The 18284-nt window shown below is 38.1% G+C and overlaps 1 protein-coding gene across 2 annotated transcripts; it reads left to right on the top strand.

The window, feature by feature from the left end:
* Positions 1 to 96: 96 nt before the first annotated feature.
* INPP5K (inositol polyphosphate-5-phosphatase K) lies at positions 97 to 17975 on the top strand. Of its 2 annotated transcripts, XM_080374106.1 has the most exons (13): positions 97 to 278; positions 2826 to 2933; positions 3618 to 3726; positions 6659 to 6775; positions 7106 to 7278; positions 8550 to 8661; positions 9211 to 9320; positions 9909 to 9935; positions 11645 to 11834; positions 12082 to 12219; positions 12752 to 12835; positions 14069 to 14173; positions 15229 to 17975. In XM_080374106.1, the coding sequence occupies exons 1-13, from the start codon at positions 112 to 114 to the stop codon at positions 15325 to 15327; spliced, it is 1539 nt and encodes a 512-aa protein (XP_080230232.1). In that variant the 5' UTR covers positions 97 to 111; the 3' UTR covers positions 15328 to 17975. The 2 variants fall into 2 exon arrangements, with proteins under 2 accessions (XP_080230232.1, XP_080230233.1); XM_080374107.1 differs by lacking the exon at positions 9909 to 9935.
* The last annotated feature ends 309 nt before the right edge of the window (positions 17976 to 18284 follow it).

Raw genomic sequence — 18284 nt, 5'->3', positions numbered from 1 at the left:
GCGCGGGGGGGGGGTGGGGGTGGGGGAGTGCGGTGCGGGTCCTCCCGCGCGCCTGGCGGCGCCCCAGCGCGCGCCGCCCCAGCCGCAGCCCCGCCCCCATCACGCGGACCAATGGGCGCGCGGCGCCGCTGCGGGGAGCGCGGAGGCCGCGGGCCGGGCTGGGCGAGGTCGGGAGCGGGGCCGGGGCCTCTCCTGTGCCCTCCGCCGCGCTGCCTGACTGGAAGCTCGGGGATGGAGCCTGTGGGCCCGGCGCACCGCGGCGCCCTGAGGGAGCTGAGGTGAGCGGGCGGGGGCGGCTTGGCGTCAGGTGCAGGTCTGAGGGCAGCTCTTCCGAGGGCGGGAGAAAAGTAGCTAAGTCGTTACGTAATTAGCTCAGAATTAGCGAAACTTGTGTTTCTGCTTATTAACAGGGAGTTGTACTAATTGGTGGTGTTACGTAGTCATATGAAAGAGAAGAAAAGCTGATTTTCTGATTTGAAAGCGTCGGTACTGGGGAGTCTTACTGAGTATTGTTTGGCTCCTTAGGGCTTTCCAGAGACCTACTTAACGCTTAATGAGGGCAGGTTCTACTGCGCTTGCTATTAATGCGTCTAGTGTTTCAAATGTGTTGCTTTTCGTGAGGAGGAAGGAGCTTGTGTTAATCTTTGGCTTCTGTTTTTACGGTGGTTTTGCACTGGGTCTTCTGTGGGGCCGAGCTGCGGTGTCTCGCCCTGTGGGCTTGCTTCACCAGAGAAACCTGTGTGCAAGGCCGTCAAGTAGCAGTCTGTGACAGGAAAAAAAACAAAAAAACACACCTATGAACACTAACATTTGCTTAAAGGTGTTAAAAGTCACCTTGATGCAGTGTTACAGGCACTGTGACCCTAAAACAGTTCTTTGCTATTGAGTTATTTCAGGAGTCAGTGGCACTAAGTAGCATCTCTAGTAGTTTGCTTGTGTTTTGGAATGCGTTTGCAGAAAGCGTGCTCGGGACAGTGCTCTGGTGGTACAGAAAACTTGCAGATAGTTTGGGCAATATCCTTCTCTCTATGGTAAAGGCTGTTCTTTGTGGTAACGGATGAAAACGTATCACTCAGGTCTCCCCTCCTGACCGTGTGCAGTGCTTCTACGGACTCCTGAAGCGGTGGGGAGCATCAGTAGACCTTTGAGGCTGCATAATGCTGTAGGTTATTTGCCTTGCAGATGCATGTACATTCCTCGCTATTAAGTTGTTCCTGCAGGTGTCATAACCTATGGTAGCCTACAATAAAACTGAATTATTAAGGATGTTCTTGGAATTGTTAAAAGTGTTTTTTCCTTTGGTGTAAACTCCAGTGCTGCAGGCTTTCTTGTGTTCGTATCAGTAATGTGGATACTGGGCGCTTCGAGGAATTTAATTTGTCGGTAATGACTGATGCGTTCGATATTGTTTCAGTTTGTTTAATCAGATAATTGTCATATAACATTAGTAACTGGAGAGTGTTCCCAAGTGATACATCTCTGATGGCAGAATTAGATCTGCAGCATACATACCTTTTTTTATTATTATTATTTCCCCTAGAGATTTGTTTTAGAATAGCTTTTGGCAGACTTCAGCATAGTCTTACAAAGAGAAGCTATTGGTGTAAGAAATTACAGACTGTTTCAGGCTGGTGTGCAAGGTCACTTTCCAGCTCTTCCACATACATTGTGTGTCACCTTGAGCAGGCACTTGATTGCTGGGTAAAAATATGACCCTAATAATGAATGTATTGGTGGAATTCACTGTTTAACTATTGGTGTTTTGTAAGGTCCGTATAAGACCCTAAGATAGATGGAAAATTAACAGCTCTGACATGTAACAAGACTGATGGTAAAGTGAATCCCTTTGTAGAAGCTCTGATATTGAAGTTGCCATCCTATAAAAGAACAACAGACAAGTCCTATGACACACAAATGTTTCTGACAGGGTTCGAGAAGAGCAGTAGCTTTGCTTGGTTTTGGTCAGAACTGTGTATTTGTACGTTTGGGAGCTGGAGATTATATTTCTGCTAGCCTACAGGCACATGATTGATTCAAATCAACAATAAATTCTTTTAAATCTTGAGCTTATAGAATTAACCACATTAAATCTATTATGAAGAAACAATTCACTGTGTGAGGGAGGATGTGATTGCAGCTTTTGTAACAACCCATTGAGCATGGTGGTAATGCTACAGCTTTTTTCAGCGTTGCTGCATCTACATTTGTCCTTTTGTGTTGGAAGCAATGCTGAATTTCACACGAGTTAAAACTTGATCTGGAAGACCCTTAGCCATCCTTTTCTACTTGGGATTTTAATGGGCTAGTCCTTCAGAGGGTAGTAGTTCTTGAGCAAATGGCATCCTTCAACAGCGAAGATGCATTTCAAGATTCTTCCTTCTCCCTAAACGATTTAGAAAGCCTGCACAACTTCCGCAGCCGGTCTGCAAGTCTCAGCAGCACAGGGTCCAGTGGCCGCTTGCAGCTCCGTCAACGAGTAGCCCAGCTTATGGCGTGTGTAGAGGACATCAGCTCGGATGATGAAATTCATGAAGAAGTGTCTCGCACTCTAGATGAAGCTTTCCTTATGTGGGGGAAAAGGCTGAAGGATAAGTGGCAAGAATTCAGGTTTTGTTCCCTTTAGTTGATAGGTTTTGTGCTGGTTGGTGTTGGTTTTTTCTTTTAATGCTAGCTAATAAATAAATTTCAGATTGATGAAAAGCGACAGAAAATCTTTGTTCCGTAGATCAGCCTGTAAGGAAATTAGACACTCTTGGGGTTGGTTACCTGTTCATGTTTCAGTTGTAGCATTGGTTTTATTTGATTTTTTGTTTGTTTGTTTGTAGACTACACTTAGTTACCTGGAATGTGGGCACAGCTTCTCCACCTCCTGATGTCACTAGTTTACTTCAACTCAATTCACTGGGCCCAACTATGGATATGTATGTTATAGGGTAAGTATATATTAAAGAACTTGCTTGGGAAGTTTATTGCAAAACTGCTAAGTCTCAACAGCTTATCATCCGTTTTGGGAGGACTGAGCAATGTGAATCAGTGCCTGGGAGACGGTTTAACATTATTGCTAACAGAAGGTGAAGACTAGAGTTAGTGACTTAGAACAGAGATGATTTGTAGCAAGAGAAGCTTCTCTCCTCTCTGCTGTTGTGTTGTGACAAAATAAAAAATATCCTTTTTCTAAACACACAAAAAGTTTTTGGCTGCTCTTTTCTTTGTTGGCATGCAGAGGCATATTCATTTTGGTATGAAAGTTATCCAAAATTCAGCATGTTTTAAAGAAATTAGTGCAAGCTAACATTAGGCACAATCTGCTATCGTGTTTTCCAAACTGTCTTGAAATATTGAAGACCTGACAGTCAGGTTATTTGTCATAATGTATCTTGAGTCTAGTATTGTCTTAAACTCTGTCTTCAGGTGTATATAAGCACCTTTTACTTTTCTTTTAGATGTGTTAGGTATGTGGATGGGTTAAACTGCTTGTAAATGGGAAAGTGAACAGCAAAAAATTTTTGACTTGCACTGAGAGGTTTGTTGGAATGTTGTGGCCCATGTTCTGAAAGAGTTACATTAATTCTGTCAAAACCAAGTGATAAAAGTTTGAGTAATTTTCATGTATTCAGCTTACAGGAGGTGAACTCAAGAATTACAAATTTTCTGTCTGACTTGGCATTTGATGATCCATGGAGCATTTTTTTCATGACTGTTTTATCTCCATTGGGATATATCAAGGTAATTGTTTACGTCTCTTAAGTGTCACAGCAGTGAAGGAAGCTGTCTTCCCCAGCTCCATTCAATCTTTTTTTTCCCCCTCAAACTCTCCATAAAAGATAAATCGATGGTGTTTTGTCAGTCACTTCCATAGGTACTCATATGTTAGAAACGATTCTTCATCACACTTGTGTTTTCCTGGTTTGTTGATTAAGGCAGTTTTAATTTTTCTCTGTTAATAAGAATGTCCTTAATTTTAGCAGTAAAGAATTGGTTGTATGGTTTCTCATTTCTCATTTAGAATAGTTGGACCATTTTGATGCTTGTGCAGCTCAGATGACAAAACAGCAATAAGTTGTTTCAGATATACTGGCAGCAGCCTGTGTAATTGCTGCAGAACCACATGACAAATAGAAAAATAAACCTGTCACAATAAGAATACATCCTCAAGGAACAGAGTAGTGAAGACTATTTAAAATGAAATGTGATGTAAACTTACACTTAACAGCATATTTCTTGTGGCCACAATATCTCTGTCTCTGTCTTGTTTGTAGAAAATGTTTTTCCCTGTGCAGTATTGGGGAACTGTATTGTGATGCTTCTAATGTAGTCTGCTTAAGTACCTGCTTTCACTATAAATATCCCAAGCAATGCCAGTGATTTTCGTTAAGATTGGTAAGGTTTCTTTTTCTTTTTTTTTCCTTTCAAATTGTTTGCAGGTGAAAATTAATTGCATGTATGTAAAACAGGATTTTAGTGGATATATGTATTTTTCTGAGGACTTTATTTTTAATTGAAGGCCTAGAACATTGTACGCTAGTTTAAATGACAAGATTTTTGGTACTGTCTGGGGCATAAGATCAGCTAAAGTGCTAGCTATTTTAATAATGCAAGCAATAAGCATAGGAGGATATACTGAATTTCTCCAATAAAGAGATATTAAAAGGTTTTTGAAGGTTCTGTTGGTTTTCTAAATCAAGCATTATTTCAGGGTGATTTTGCTGAGATGATTATGCTATCTGCATGCTAATCAGACTCAGTAGTTGTGACATTCTTTTAACTGTAATTAAACAAGACAAAGGACCCATTGGGAATTACAAAAAGGAAAAAAACCCCCGTTGTTCATTCTAGTTTAAGTCATTGCTGATAAACATTTGAAATCTGGCTGTGGGCTGACATTCAGGCCCTGTATATAGACAGTTAAAAAGAATTCCTAGCGGTATGCATGGTTGATTTTGAATTCTAATTTATAAATGTGGCACTTTGGACACACTAATGAATGGATGCTGCCACCTAATGGTCCTTACAGGACTTGATTAGCTCCGGTAATAAGAGGGGACTGTCAGGCCAGGTCAAAATCAAAGCAGGCAGTGAGGAGGGCATATGCTAGGCCTTAATCTGGGAAGCTGGTTGAGGAGGAGAGGAGCAGTTACCCCTTCTTTGCTGACCTGTAATGAGGTTGGGTGTAGAAGGGGTAGTTGTCATCCTTGGGGCATTCTGTCCCTTTGATAACTGGGTCGATTTTTAAGTGTTCAGGCTGGTTGGAGTCAGTCGGTTCTTCACTATAAACAGAATCACGTCCCCTCTATGAAGGGTCTTTGCTTGATGTGGCGCTAGATATTGGGGGGACCGGTGCTGGTTCCAGCAGAGGAGGAATCCACTGTGTTTTGATGTTCAAGACCTACAGAGAGAAGAGGTTTTGCATGGATCTTGAGAGTGTCTGGGGACTGGCCCACAGCAGAATGAAATGTAGCGAGTAATAAAGAGGCTGAAAGATCTTGATATCTCATGAACATAATTATGGAAAGGTGAATACTGGTTACATCTAATGTCTGATCAGATACAAATACATATGCATTATATAGTAATTGCGATCCATTGTTTCAATATACTGTTCAGTAATTTGTTGGGTTCAAGACAATACAAACATTAACATATATTCCAAAATCATTTAATTGTGTAGATGCAGAGGCAAAGAAAAGAGGCATTCTGTTTTAAATTTTGGGCTGAGTTTGTGTACTTCTGCAGCAGTTGTGTAGTTGATGTTATTAATATCAGGTTTTATTCTAATATAGTCTTCCTCCAAGTTCATCCAGCACAAAACTGAACTACAATTAACATATTTCAATGTATATATTTTAAATTGAATCATTATCATTAAAACAAACACTTAAAATGCATTTTGTGTCTCATGCCAGGAACATTGAAAAGTTCATAAATTTTTGATGAAGAACATCTTTCTTAGACTATTTCCACACACACCAAAAAAACCCCAAACCATAAAAAAATACCACCCAGTATCACAAAGTTTAAACGGTGTCTTATGTGCTTCCTAAGCATCTTCACTTTGGAAGTGTTTGGTAAATCAATTTTTACAGATGTTGCAGGCAAGAGTTACTGCTCTTTGCAGCTTACTGTTTTTGCAGATGCCTAGAATTAACTGCTGTGGATTTTAGACATTTTAATGGCATTTAGAATGATTAGTTATCTGCTGAAGGATGTTTCAGTTTGAAAAACTTGCTCCTGTTGGAGGATTTGTAGGCATGCGCTATTAAGATTATAGCCGAAAAATCAAGAATTTGGTTCTTCATGAACAGGATGCTGAAAGATAGAAACAAGCTGCCGGTGAGGCAAAAGAAAGTTCTTTAAAGATGCTTGGGCAAATACACGTTTTGAGATCAACTTCAGATTTCTCATATAATGTTATAACTAATGTTAATTATTTGAGACATTCATCCAAATTGTTTATAAGCAAGTCTACTGTAAGAATGATTCTTTACAGCACTGAAATGCATCTGTGTTTACTGTGTCACAGTATCAAAGCCAGGCTTGGTGAGGGGATCGTGTGACTTGTGCTATGGCGTTCTTCACCTAAAAGCTCCTATGAAGTAGACCCGAGGAATTCCAAATACCTCCTTGGAAGTGACCATTCCCTCTTTTGTATCTCTTTCAGCTCTCCTCCGTTCGCATGCAGGGATTACTACTTCTGATCTTTGTGAAACATGTCCACCTTCCTTTCATCCGGGATATTCATACGCACTACATACGCACAGGCCTGTATGGATACTGGGTAAGGAAGTATCTGAGACTTAATTGCCTTGGTTGTTATGCTCGTGGTAGTGTGTGCCTCTAAATGGTTTCCTGGTGGGAGGGAGGATATATGCTTTAATTAAAAATGAATAAGCTGACAAGCGGTGAGACTCACTTGTCTGAACCTTGCATGCAAGTGCACAGCACAGACGGTAATGTTTATTAGCTGATATACCACAACTTATGTAGGAATGAATTGTATTAATTTAAGCTTAAATAGCAATATTTAAGAATTTATAGGTGGTGTTAATAGTTACACATGCAGGTGTTGAATATAGTTCCAGAGAACATTGTTCATCTTCCATACCAGGGGAACAAAGGAGGAGTCACTGCTCGCATGTCCCTGTATGGTCATACAATTTGTTTCATGAACTGCCACTTGCCCGCTCACATGGAGAATACAGAGCAGCGGCTGGATGACTTTGAGAAAATTCTGGAAATGCAGTTTGAAGGAGAGAATATTCCAAGTACCTTGGATCATGAGTGAGTTGTTCTCAGACCTATTCTGTCTGTATTGGTTTTGTCTGTTATATGGTGAACTCACGCACTGAAGAGTTTTGGAGTTTTCATCCATCGTTTTTATTTTAAATATCTTTTCAGCCTTGACCCTGAATCCTGGGAGGAAAAGATAACCTGAAAGATGGGAGATGTATTTTGCAAGACTGTTCTCTTCCAGTCTTGAATTACATTAAATTTGTATGTACTGCACACGTCATGTGCTAGAGAGCTTTAGAAGCTAAAGCCCATTTATACCAATAATCCTTTAGATTGCTATTAATGTTTGTCTTACTCCATTTTTTAAGATTTGTGTTACATTTTGGGCCGGTATTATTCCTATTGAAATTTTAGTATCTGGCTGAGGTCTTCTCAGCCTTTAAAACTTTGATTGATGATTTCTCTAGCTATATGGATTACAGTTTCCTCAGGTGTTTCACCAAAAAATCCAAAACGCAAACCAAACCTTATTTGGGCCACTAATTGAGCTCTTATTCCTGAATTCTGAAGGAATTATTTGTATGTTCTATTGTTTTTCTGTGCTGGAATCTAAAGATGGTAATAGAAACATTTAAAATGGGGTTGAGAAAAACATTTTAGTTCAGTAATTACCTTTTTTTATATACCCGTAAAACTGTCAGGACAGATAAATCCAGAACAGATATGTAATATCACTTTAATTGTTAATGAGTTCATTAGTATTAGGTAAAAAAAATGACAAATGAGTTTCAAAATTATTACTTCTCCTACCATAGTTTAAGTCTTTGATAATAACATTTGATAATGCTTCATAATAACAACTTTCTTTCCTAAGAACTACAGAACACCCACTAGGTATCCCTGCTTTCCCAAGGCACTAAACCAGAGCTCTGAGTTAGTGGATTAGCATAACCAGCTGGTGTATAGGTCATCAATTTTGTGAATTATTTTACCTACTGTTAAAATTTAATTCTAGATCTGTCTCTGACAGAGATGTAAGTCATGAGGAGACTCAGGATAAGTTAATAGCCAGGCAGTAATGAGCAAGTGGCAAGAATACAAGGGACTTAATTTACTCTTTCAATTCCTTTAATTTTTTTGTCTAGTAGCAGGTTAATGTTTGTGTTTAAACTGTTTAGATTAAGTAATGTAAGTGATTAAAGCACCTAATTAGCATAAACGCTTGTATCTACTGAATTCTTCCCTTGTGTTAATGGATTCCTATAAATCTTCCATCTTCCTCTTCCTTTTTTTTTTTTTTCTTTTCCTTCTTTTTTTAGTGTTCTCTTCTGGTTTGGAGATCTAAACTTCCGGATAGCAGATTATGGCATACATTTTGTCCGAGAATCAATAAATAACAAGCGTTACAATCTGCTGTGGGAAAAGGACCAGGTATGTTGTCTTAATCTGTTTGGGGGTTTTTGTTTTGGTTTTAATAGGGTAGTTATGGTACCTCTCTTGAGTTTCTAATTTCTGTTAAAGAACACAAATTCAGAGTAATCACGAGGTGGAACTTATCTAGCTGTATACTCTCACCTCTCAGTCATAAGCCCCAATTGATTGCAAACTTTTTCTGCTTTTGTTTAGTTTCTTACTCATTTACAGTTCTCGTGTTTGAATGAAGCTTTCTTTGAACTTCATGCTTGTGAATTGTTCCTCACCTTAATTTTGCCTCCTTTTTTCTTCTCCCAAGAATTACTTTTAGAAAGAGCTTATTCTGGAATTTTTTTGGAGTAGAACTGCTACAAAATTTATAAATGGGTCGTGTCAAGAATTCTGGCAGTAACTAACAGCCACTTCTGAACTTACCTTTCCAAATATGTTGTGCTGACTGAGATATTGTATTATTCTTGGGAGATATTTTCTCATCTCCTTTCCCCATTGCCCTTTAAGCTCTGATTTTTAAATCTAATCTTCAAAATGTACTTTTTACTCCTGCAGTTAAATATGGCAAAAAAGAAGGAAGCGTTTCTTCAGGAATTCATAGAGGGTCCTCTGCAGTTTAAACCCACCTACAAGTTTGACCTTTATTCGGATGTATATGATACAAGGTAAAAGCATAGTAAGATGAGTTTTGACATGGACTATTAGAGTGAACATGGTGCTTGGCTAAATACTACTTTAGTAAGCAAACCTGAATTTCCTGAATGTACTGGTTAACTGGGGCTATTGAGCTATTCTGTGAGGCTCATTCAGTGGTCAGATCTGAATAAATGAATATTTCTGGCTGAAGAAATCTGAGTCTGCTGATTACATGAGGGAAGTAGTGAAACAACCCAGCTTTCTTTCAGGAAAGATTTGATTAACAGAATAAACCAGTGCTTAAGCCACTTCTTTTTTGTTCTTTTATACTAAAAATGTCCATTCATTGTCAGAAATAAGCAAAAGGAAAAGAGCAATTGCCATTTTTGGTTTCCTTCTCTGTTTAAGCATTTTTTTGACACTGCTGGTATTTGAAAATAAATGTAAATACGGCTTTATAAATTATTTTAAGTTGAAAATGGAGTAGAGTAGCTTAGGTTTCCTAAGTTTTTCTCTGACACTAAAATTTGTTGTTAAGTATTAGTCTTATGTTTCAACAGAAGGATAAGTTCCTGTCCAAACAGGGGGTTTGTATTGATCTTTTTCTTTACTTACAGAGAGCAGAAGTCCCTGTTTTGGTTTAAGTAAGAAGAGAACTTTCTGGATTTCATAATTTGTAAATATTTCAGAATCAAAGCAAAGCTCTTTCCTGAGCTTTTGATTTGATTTTTGTGAAATATTTGAAAATCAGATGACAGCTGATTTTCTTCAGGGATTTTCTGAACCTGTCTGAAAGCTGTAGTGCTATCTACTCTGCTGTTGCACTTAATACTGGAAGTTTATTCGTTTGGATCCAAAGACATTTTACTCCCTAATTGAGTGTGAAGAGATAAAATGGGACCAGCAGTAAATCCATTAACAAAAAATACTTGTAATAATCCAAACCTAAACATTCTAAGAATGATTCATAGCCTAATATAGTTTGTATTGGCTGATCTAAAGAACAAAAAGTGTGCTTATGCATACTGTGTGCATTCTGCTGTTAAAACTAACAGAGAGATTTTGGTTTGATGGGGGTGATCAGTAGACCTCAAGGCAAACACTCTTGACAAGTGTGCTTTTTGTGAAGCACGTAGTATTTTGTTATCTTTTATACTTTTTCAATGTGGATTTTGAGGTTTTTCCCATCTAATACGCCATTTTCTCTAAAAGAGTGGGTGTATTAACTTTAGCTGTTCTTTTGCTATTTTGTTGCACAGCAGAGCAGACATGGCAGCTCATAAAGATTTCTGTCGGTTTACATAATTACTGGAGTAAGTGGGATATGTACAGCCTCATTTAAAATCTTTCCACCTTATTAAAGGTGAGGCAGATTGTGTATGGGAAGGGGTAAAACAAAAGTATTTTGAATATTGAACTAAATGGCATTTCCAATTTATGATGATTTTGATATTCAAAGTTATTAAACTGACAGTTTTCCTTACACATCCTGCTCATTAACTTTTATAATTCAATCCAGTCCATTCTAATTCCTCTTCCATAGGGTATGATCTTTTCTCCATTTCAATTTGAAGTGATACATCCATACAGAGGGTTGCTGTTAAGTCTTCCTCCCACTACAGAGAGAACCACGAAAGGCTCATGTCTTCTGTTGTTATTGATATGGTATAAAAGGAAACTCTGAATTATGATTACAGTTTGATGTATAGCACAGTTGCAGGTTGCGGCAGAACTTTATTACGGAATTTTTAAAGCCTTTTGTTATGAGGCAGCAATAGCTTGCAAATCTGAAATGTAGGCTAGTACAATTTAGAGGAATTTTAAAGCATTGCTGTGTCACCTGTGATTAGTATAAGCTACTAAGTTTGTCTGTTGTTGTTAGAAGAAACTTGTTTTCAAATGTTCTGAATAATTTCAAACATCGTTCAGACTCTTCCTACATCTTCCTTAAGTTTGCGCCCCTTTTCTCAGAATAACTGTACATTTGAAGCTTGGGGCAGTTGCTGTATTATCTCAATATTCTTGCATGGTTTTATGGAGTGTTTTAGGAGAAAGTATCATTTCCTGTATGAAGCCGACTAACCCACTGAAATGCCCTTTACCCCTTCATTTTACTCCTCTTTCAGAAACCTATGAAACTTACCTGTGGTAAATGGAGTATAGTTCAAATTACGGAAACCTTGGTTGTAAAGCATATTGAACAGAGCTGTAAAATGAAGCTTGGATGTGATTGCCTTCTTTTATTAATGTGTATCTGACAGTCTTTCAACTTTGATTAGATTTTGCACAGTATTCTTAGCTTTTTAGCAACTGTTCTTCCTCTCATTTCACTTTTATCTTAACACTTTTGCAGTGAGAAGAAAAGAAAGCCAGCGTGGACAGACAGAATTCTTTGGAGAGTGAAAAATCTCTGCCAGCATGCACCAAAAGAAGGCGAATTCTCTGAAGAACAGACGATTTCTGTTACTTTGAATAACTATATCAGTCACATGAGCTATGGCATCAGTGATCACAAACCTGTTACAGGAACATTTGGGCTTGAGGTGCTGTCCCAGTTACATTGTTAAGAAAAAGTTTGCGTTACTAAGTGTTGTCTTACCGAAGCTGGTTTTCTAAACTTTGCAAGTCACCATCTCTCTTTCATTCTGGTTATGGTGAAGGCAGCAAATTGCTTTCATGTTATTTCCAGTCAGTTAGAGTCCCACAGCAGGTGTGGCAAAGAATAACTTGAAGAGAACAACTGAAAGAATGACAGACTTGACTGACGTTAAATTCTGTTCTTTTGTTTAGTTGAAGCCTCTTCTATCAGATCCTTTGGTCACTCTGAATCCTGAGGGTGAGTGGAGCTCAGAACATGATGTTCTAATCAGCTATTCTGCAGTGCCTGAATTCCCCAGCAGTGCTTGGGACTGGATTGGACTCTTCAAGGTAATGTTACCACATCATGGCTCTTTACCCTAAGGAAGATGGTGAATATGACTGGAGGGGGTAGTTGATAGTCATCTGTCCTAGGACATTGTGATTCTCACTAGTACAAAACTCTCTGAAATAGTCATGTATCCTTGATTGTTGTTAGTTTCTGTGTTCCGACAGTTTAGTTGGATAGCATGCGAGCTCTTTGGCACCCTTTAAATTCTGTGTTAAGATAATGTGGTGATTTAAGTAAAATGGTGCAGAAGCTGTGAAAAGGAATTGTCCTCCCCTAATGCCTTCAGTTCAAAAGATTTACTCGGCAAAGAAAAAACAAAAATGAAAGCAAGCCAGTGGAGGGGTGAGAGAACAGAGCACTCGCGCCCTTTCAGAAATGAAAGATTTGTGCGTGCCCCCAAAATGTTTTGATCCTAAAAGTGAAGTGTTTTAATTACTTCAGTGAAGTAGTAAGCATCTCTCTCACAGGTTTTCCATGTAGTTTATATTTTGTTTCCTTCAGAAAGCTAATGGTCTGCATCTTTCTTTGCAGGTAGCTTTCAGGCATGTGAATGACTATGTTACTTATGCTTGGGTAGAAGATGATGAAATTTCTTCTAACAAAGACAGTAAACAAGTAAGCCAGTTGTACTTCTTTCTAATGTGGTTTTCCACAGAGTAGCATTCAAGGTCTGGTTTTTCCATATCCCCTTCCTCTTAGGGGTTCTGTATCCTCTTTCCCAGTCAAAGCTAATTGGGAGTGATAGTATTATTTAAAATCCCTGTTCCTAATTCTTATAATTTTCAGGTAGTCTTAGCATACCTTCCCAGGTGTGATCATACTACCTAAGAGAATTGATGAAACAGGAATTTATTCCTGTAGTGACTTTTCATTGTATTAAAAACTATTGCAATTTTATATTTCGGTCCATTTCTGCCACTGAAATAAGTAACTAGCCATTTTTTCATCTGATTATCAAAGTTGCTCAATGTATCCTAAATATTTATTGTGTGATTTTCATTGCTAACAGTGTTAGTTCCAAGTATCTAATACAGCTACAGATTAGGGTTTCTTAGGTGTCTCTTCATTTTGGCTATTGAGTGTTTTGGTCCCTCTTTAAAAACTGTTGTCTCTTACATAGTTCCTACTACTGATTACCTGAAGTGATTTAAAACAAACAAAACCTATTTTGAATATAAATTATTTGTTTCAAGAGATATTTACCTGAACAAACAGAAATTCAAGTTTAATTTTGGAGACATGGTGAGTGCAAGGATGGATGAGATTTTCCAGACAGCAATGGAAAGCAGTTATTTCTTGTTAGAAATTTTGTAAGTTAGCATCAAGTTTACGACAAGAGCCCAAATTTTACTGTATCAATATTCTGAATCTCAAAATTTCTCTGATATCATGGTTTGTTATCAGTACGCTTAGAAATCTAAGCACTGTGAACGTTGTTTTAGCAGGATGCTGTGGGCTGCAGTTCAGGAACCATGGGTCTTTAGGGTAGTACCAAATGGAGAGGGTGGGTTTGCTCTGCTGTTCTATGTAACAGCTTATTGTCCCCAGGAGGCAGTTCATCTCCCTCCTTGCTGCTTCTGTGGCCTTGCCCCTTCCCTTACAACAGCTCTGGCTTTCTTCTCACTTCTTGCTGAACCAAGTCACTTTACTAACATGGTGAAGGATATTTGCTTTTCCACCCGACTTAGTTTTCAGATGGTTTCATAAGTTATTTCTGTCCTCATCCTTTTTAGCTCACATTTAAAAAATTGCTTACAAATAGTAAATGCTGATTTTTATGGCAGAGACTGCTTTTTTTGTAAGCTTCTTTCTCTGTGGAAATTGCCCTATTTTTATTCTTCTTGACAGGTTTACATGAGTGCTGCAGAAATACCCGATATGGGAGGAGAATTTTTTCTTTGTTATTATAGCAATAATTTGCAGTCAATAGTTGGTATCAGCGAACCTTTTCAGGTAATGTATTTGGAAGCTTTGATTAATGTTGATGTGATTTTTATTTCTTTTACTTTCATATGCATCTGAACATAGGTGTGTACAGCTGTGTTAATCCTGGGGAGGTGGCAGCAGAAATAATTGCAAAATGGATATGTGCTGGCTAACATCCCATAAAAGAATTTGCCAATATGCTAAAAGACTTTGAGTAGCTATTATGGCAACACATAGTGAAATAAGACAGTTTTCTCTCTCTCAAGTTTCTTTTTTGGACGTTCAGGCTCCGTCATGTTAGATCCCTAGATGAAAACTAAATTTGAATGCTGTGAACTTTCTGACACATAGCAAGCTCTTTGTGCTGCTTTTGGTGGTAGATTTGCACAGAAGTGTTTCCTGTGTAGTTGGTCACTTGAATTTGGGAAAGACAGGACAGCTGCAACTTCAGTTATTTGTTTAACAAGCTGCTTTGTTTAATTTCTGAAAGGATGGCTTAACCTGCACAGACTAGGTGAAGCAACCAAATGTTGCTTCTACATGAGGACTTTTTTTCCAAAATAATTTTGTTTGTGTATAATTTTCCATGCTGTCATGGCTGTGCTAATGTGCTATTGAATGATTGAAAGAGAAGTTCTGCACTGTTGTTGGATGAAGCAGTTGTGAAACTCCATTACCTTAGGGGATACAGCAATGAAAATTGCTGGGCTGGCTGGTATATCTCAATGCTACTGTTCATATTTTTCTTTCTATATTGGTGAGAAACATTGCAGAGTCCAGTATTTCTGTTGTCTTTTGAGCTTAATGTCTACCTCAAACTCTGCAGGATGGTTGTCAGTTGTATGTGGGTGCAACATACCCCATGCCTTTCTTTTTGCACGACACTTGATGTTTTGATACCAGTTTAGTGGGGTTTTTACTAGGTATTTTTTCAATTTCATAATTTCTGCATAGACATGCCACTTTTTAATTTTCTCAGTTCCTAGCAAGTATGTAAGATATTGTTGTATAATGGTGTATTGATAGCACAGAGCAACACAGTGTTTCTGTTAATTTTTTTTTAACTGCTCTCTTTCTTCTAGATTCAGCCTAACAGATCATTAATAGAAAAGGATCTGACGCAGGAAGAGAACAGTTGGATGCAGAAACCTGATAATCTGGAGTCGCATAATGACTTCTGAAGGCAGAAAGGGCATTTAGCGGTCCAAATTCAGGAGTCAGATGATTCTTTATGTCTTAGTGATTATAAGCTTTTACTCTTAGAAGATGGAGTAAGACAGTGCAAGTAAGACAGGTAGGATCATTCAGAAACTTTGTAAGCTTGTAGAAGATTATTTATTGTGGAAACAGATATTTTTATTGTTACAGGGAGAGTAACTGTCTTACACTGGATGAGAACCGTAAAAATAGCACCTAATGAATGCTGTATGTTTTAAGGTGATAGACATTTCTAATACAATGTTTTAACCTAAGTTAAATTGTGATCTGTAATAGATTTTTAGGCTTGCTCCTTTTTTTTGCAGAGGATATTTTATTTGCGATACAATATTTACTATGCTGTACCCATTTAATCATTGATTTCCAAATTTTGAGTTTAAATGAAGTTATTTAAAAAAATTATTTATTAGATACAGATAGTTAGCTTGTTTTAAAATCTTATTTGACTTTCAAATATAAGCTAATTACCTTTTGGGAAACACATGTGGCAACAAGTCACATGAAAACAAAATCTTTGGAGTGTGTAAAGTCCCCTTTGGTAGTCAATCCCTTTTCTTCATGCCTTACTGATGACTTTAGGATTTTCCATTTCTACTTTTTCCAAATTGAGATATGTTTATCAAAATGCACTTTTCCTGATTTTTTTTTAATTCTTTTATAAAACAACTTAGCAATTTTCCTATTGTGTTTCTCCTTTTGATTTAAAAAAGTAAAATAAACCCACTTTTATACTAGTCCCTGGCTCAGAGTTAACCAGGATCCCACAATTTCTGAAAGAAGTTGCTTCATTTGAGAAATGCTTTGGCATAGGTGAGCAGACCGTAGTTCATGAAGCACCTGTTGGCAAAGAGCTAATGATCATGGTACTGACCCCGATCATTTTCAGTTGTCATACTGAATTTAGAAAGCTAAGGCCAAATTTCAGTATTTTCCTGACACCATACTGCGTCATAATTGCTACACTGACTACAGAGATGCTGTGAATTGTAAATACGGAATTTCAGTGCAACAGATTCTTTCTTACAGCACAATCTGTGCTACGAAAAGTGTAAATTCTTCAATTTGTAGCAATTGGTCTGTAAAATTTCTGTTTTTCTAGAAGTGCTTAGTCCTTAATATATCCTGTGCAACTGAGGGTGGAGATGGAGTAAGAAACATTATGTACCTGTAAAAACCTGAAAGGTAATTAGCTTCAGAAATAGTTTTGTTTCTTGATGAGGAAGTGGAGATCTTTGCAAAGGATTGGAAGAGACACCAACATTCCACAGAATCTCAGACTGCAGTGCTGGAAAAGAGCACTTGTGAGTCTCCCATGTTCTAGATACACACCTTCGAGCTACCTTCTGTGTATGGTAAGTAAAGTTAGTTACTAATCACTGTCATGTTGGTTGTGGATGGAAAAGAGAAAATTTGGTTCAGGTGGAAAAGCAAAGCAAAGGATATTGGTGTGTTTATGCTGGAATATTGCTTCAGAACTGAATGGATTCCTTTTTTGCTCTTTTTCTCAAAGCCTTAGTTTTTTCAGGATTCTTCTGAGATAGAAAGTTAACGCCTTGATACGACATTTGTTTTGCAGTTACTTGCCTTTATCATTCACTGTATAAAATGTTATGGGGTCTGGACGTCTTTGTATGCTGTGGAAACTATAACGTAGGTTAACTGGTTAGATAGTTGCAGTGTGGGGTTCAAGAACACGTAGCCTCTGTAAATTCTAGTTAGTTGTATCTCAGCTTAATGCTTGGTGTTGGGAACTGTTCCCACTTGCAAGTAGTGAGGGCAGGTTCAGAGGATACTGTGTGCATTGTATGGATTAAAACTGCCGTGAGGTTTATGATTTATACATTCCTGTTACACTTCGGAACAATATGAGGAACAGTTTTCACATTTATCCCAGTCTTACAAGAATTTGTTTTGCACTAGGTCTTTCAGATACATGATTTCTCATGGCAATTAGAGCATCAGACAAATCCCTACCGAATTGCAAAGAACTTTTGCAGTTCTTGAGTTGTATTCTGTTTCTGATTTTACTGTGTAACTGTATTACTGTACTCCATGCAAGGAGATTCTGTGGAGAGCTCAAAGAACAGTGGTCTTTGAATTCCAGACCACAGCTGGCGATTTATTGTGGACCAAGATCCAGTTTCTTCTAATCAGGGTGCACCTGCTGTTCATGAGCAGCTCAGAGGGGGAGCCATACAGCCACTTTATATGGGCAAGAAACTCAAGATCCTTAATGTTGTATGAGAGCTGGTAACCCCCTCTCAATCACTGGACACAGAAGCTGCATTTTGTAAACTAATCCTTTGAACCACAGGACTTCACTGAAAATGCCCACAGCAGCTGTGATTGAATCTGCGTGTGTGTTAGTAGGATGCCGCACAGAACTGTATACTTCTTTCTTAAGTATTATGCACACAGTGGCACTTTTGTTTACTACTGTTACCTATGGTAGCTTTTCAGACTATTCCATGACCTGTAATGATGCAATTTCTGATGAAATTTATCTTTCTTAAAACACCTTTAATTGGATGTTATAATCACTGGCAATGTTTTTATACTCATGTGTTTTCTTTTCATGTACCACTAAAATAAATCCTGGCAGTGAAGTGTTCTACATGGCCTCTATTAATTTGAGAACGAACGCAATGGTTCAGGGTGGGTGGATCAGTTTGTGCATGGTAACCTTTCTCCAAGAAACTTTGGTCGTGTTCAATGCACAGATACAACAGTATTTTAGAGTGGAAATATCTCAGTGTATGCTGGTCTTTGGACCACAAAAGAAGGGCAAGGACGAATACTACTTTTCTTCTGGACAAAACAAAAAAGATCAATTTTTTTTTTCTATTTCAATGAATCCAGCATTAAATGGACGACTTTTGTGGATTTTCTGTCCCCTCTCCCCCGTTGAGGAGGTTTTGAT

The sequence above is a fragment of the Falco punctatus genome (genome assembly GCF_963210335.1).
Source record: "Falco punctatus genome assembly, chromosome: 1".
Lineage (NCBI taxonomy): Eukaryota > Metazoa > Chordata > Aves > Falconiformes > Falconidae > Falco > Falco punctatus.
This window is presented reverse-complemented; position numbering and strand designations above follow the sequence as displayed.

Coding starts and splice junctions, on each gene's coding strand:
- INPP5K (XM_080374106.1), top strand. CDS start 112: ATGGGCGCGCGGCGCCGCTGCGGGGAGCGCGGAGGCCGCGGGCCGGGC. Junction 8,662..9,210: donor TGCTGTGGGAAAAGGACCAG/GTATGTTGTCTT, acceptor TTACTCCTGCAG/TTAAATATGGCAAAAAAGAA. Junction 14,174..15,228: donor GTATCAGCGAACCTTTTCAG/GTAATGTATTTG, acceptor TCTTTCTTCTAG/ATTCAGCCTAACAGATCATT.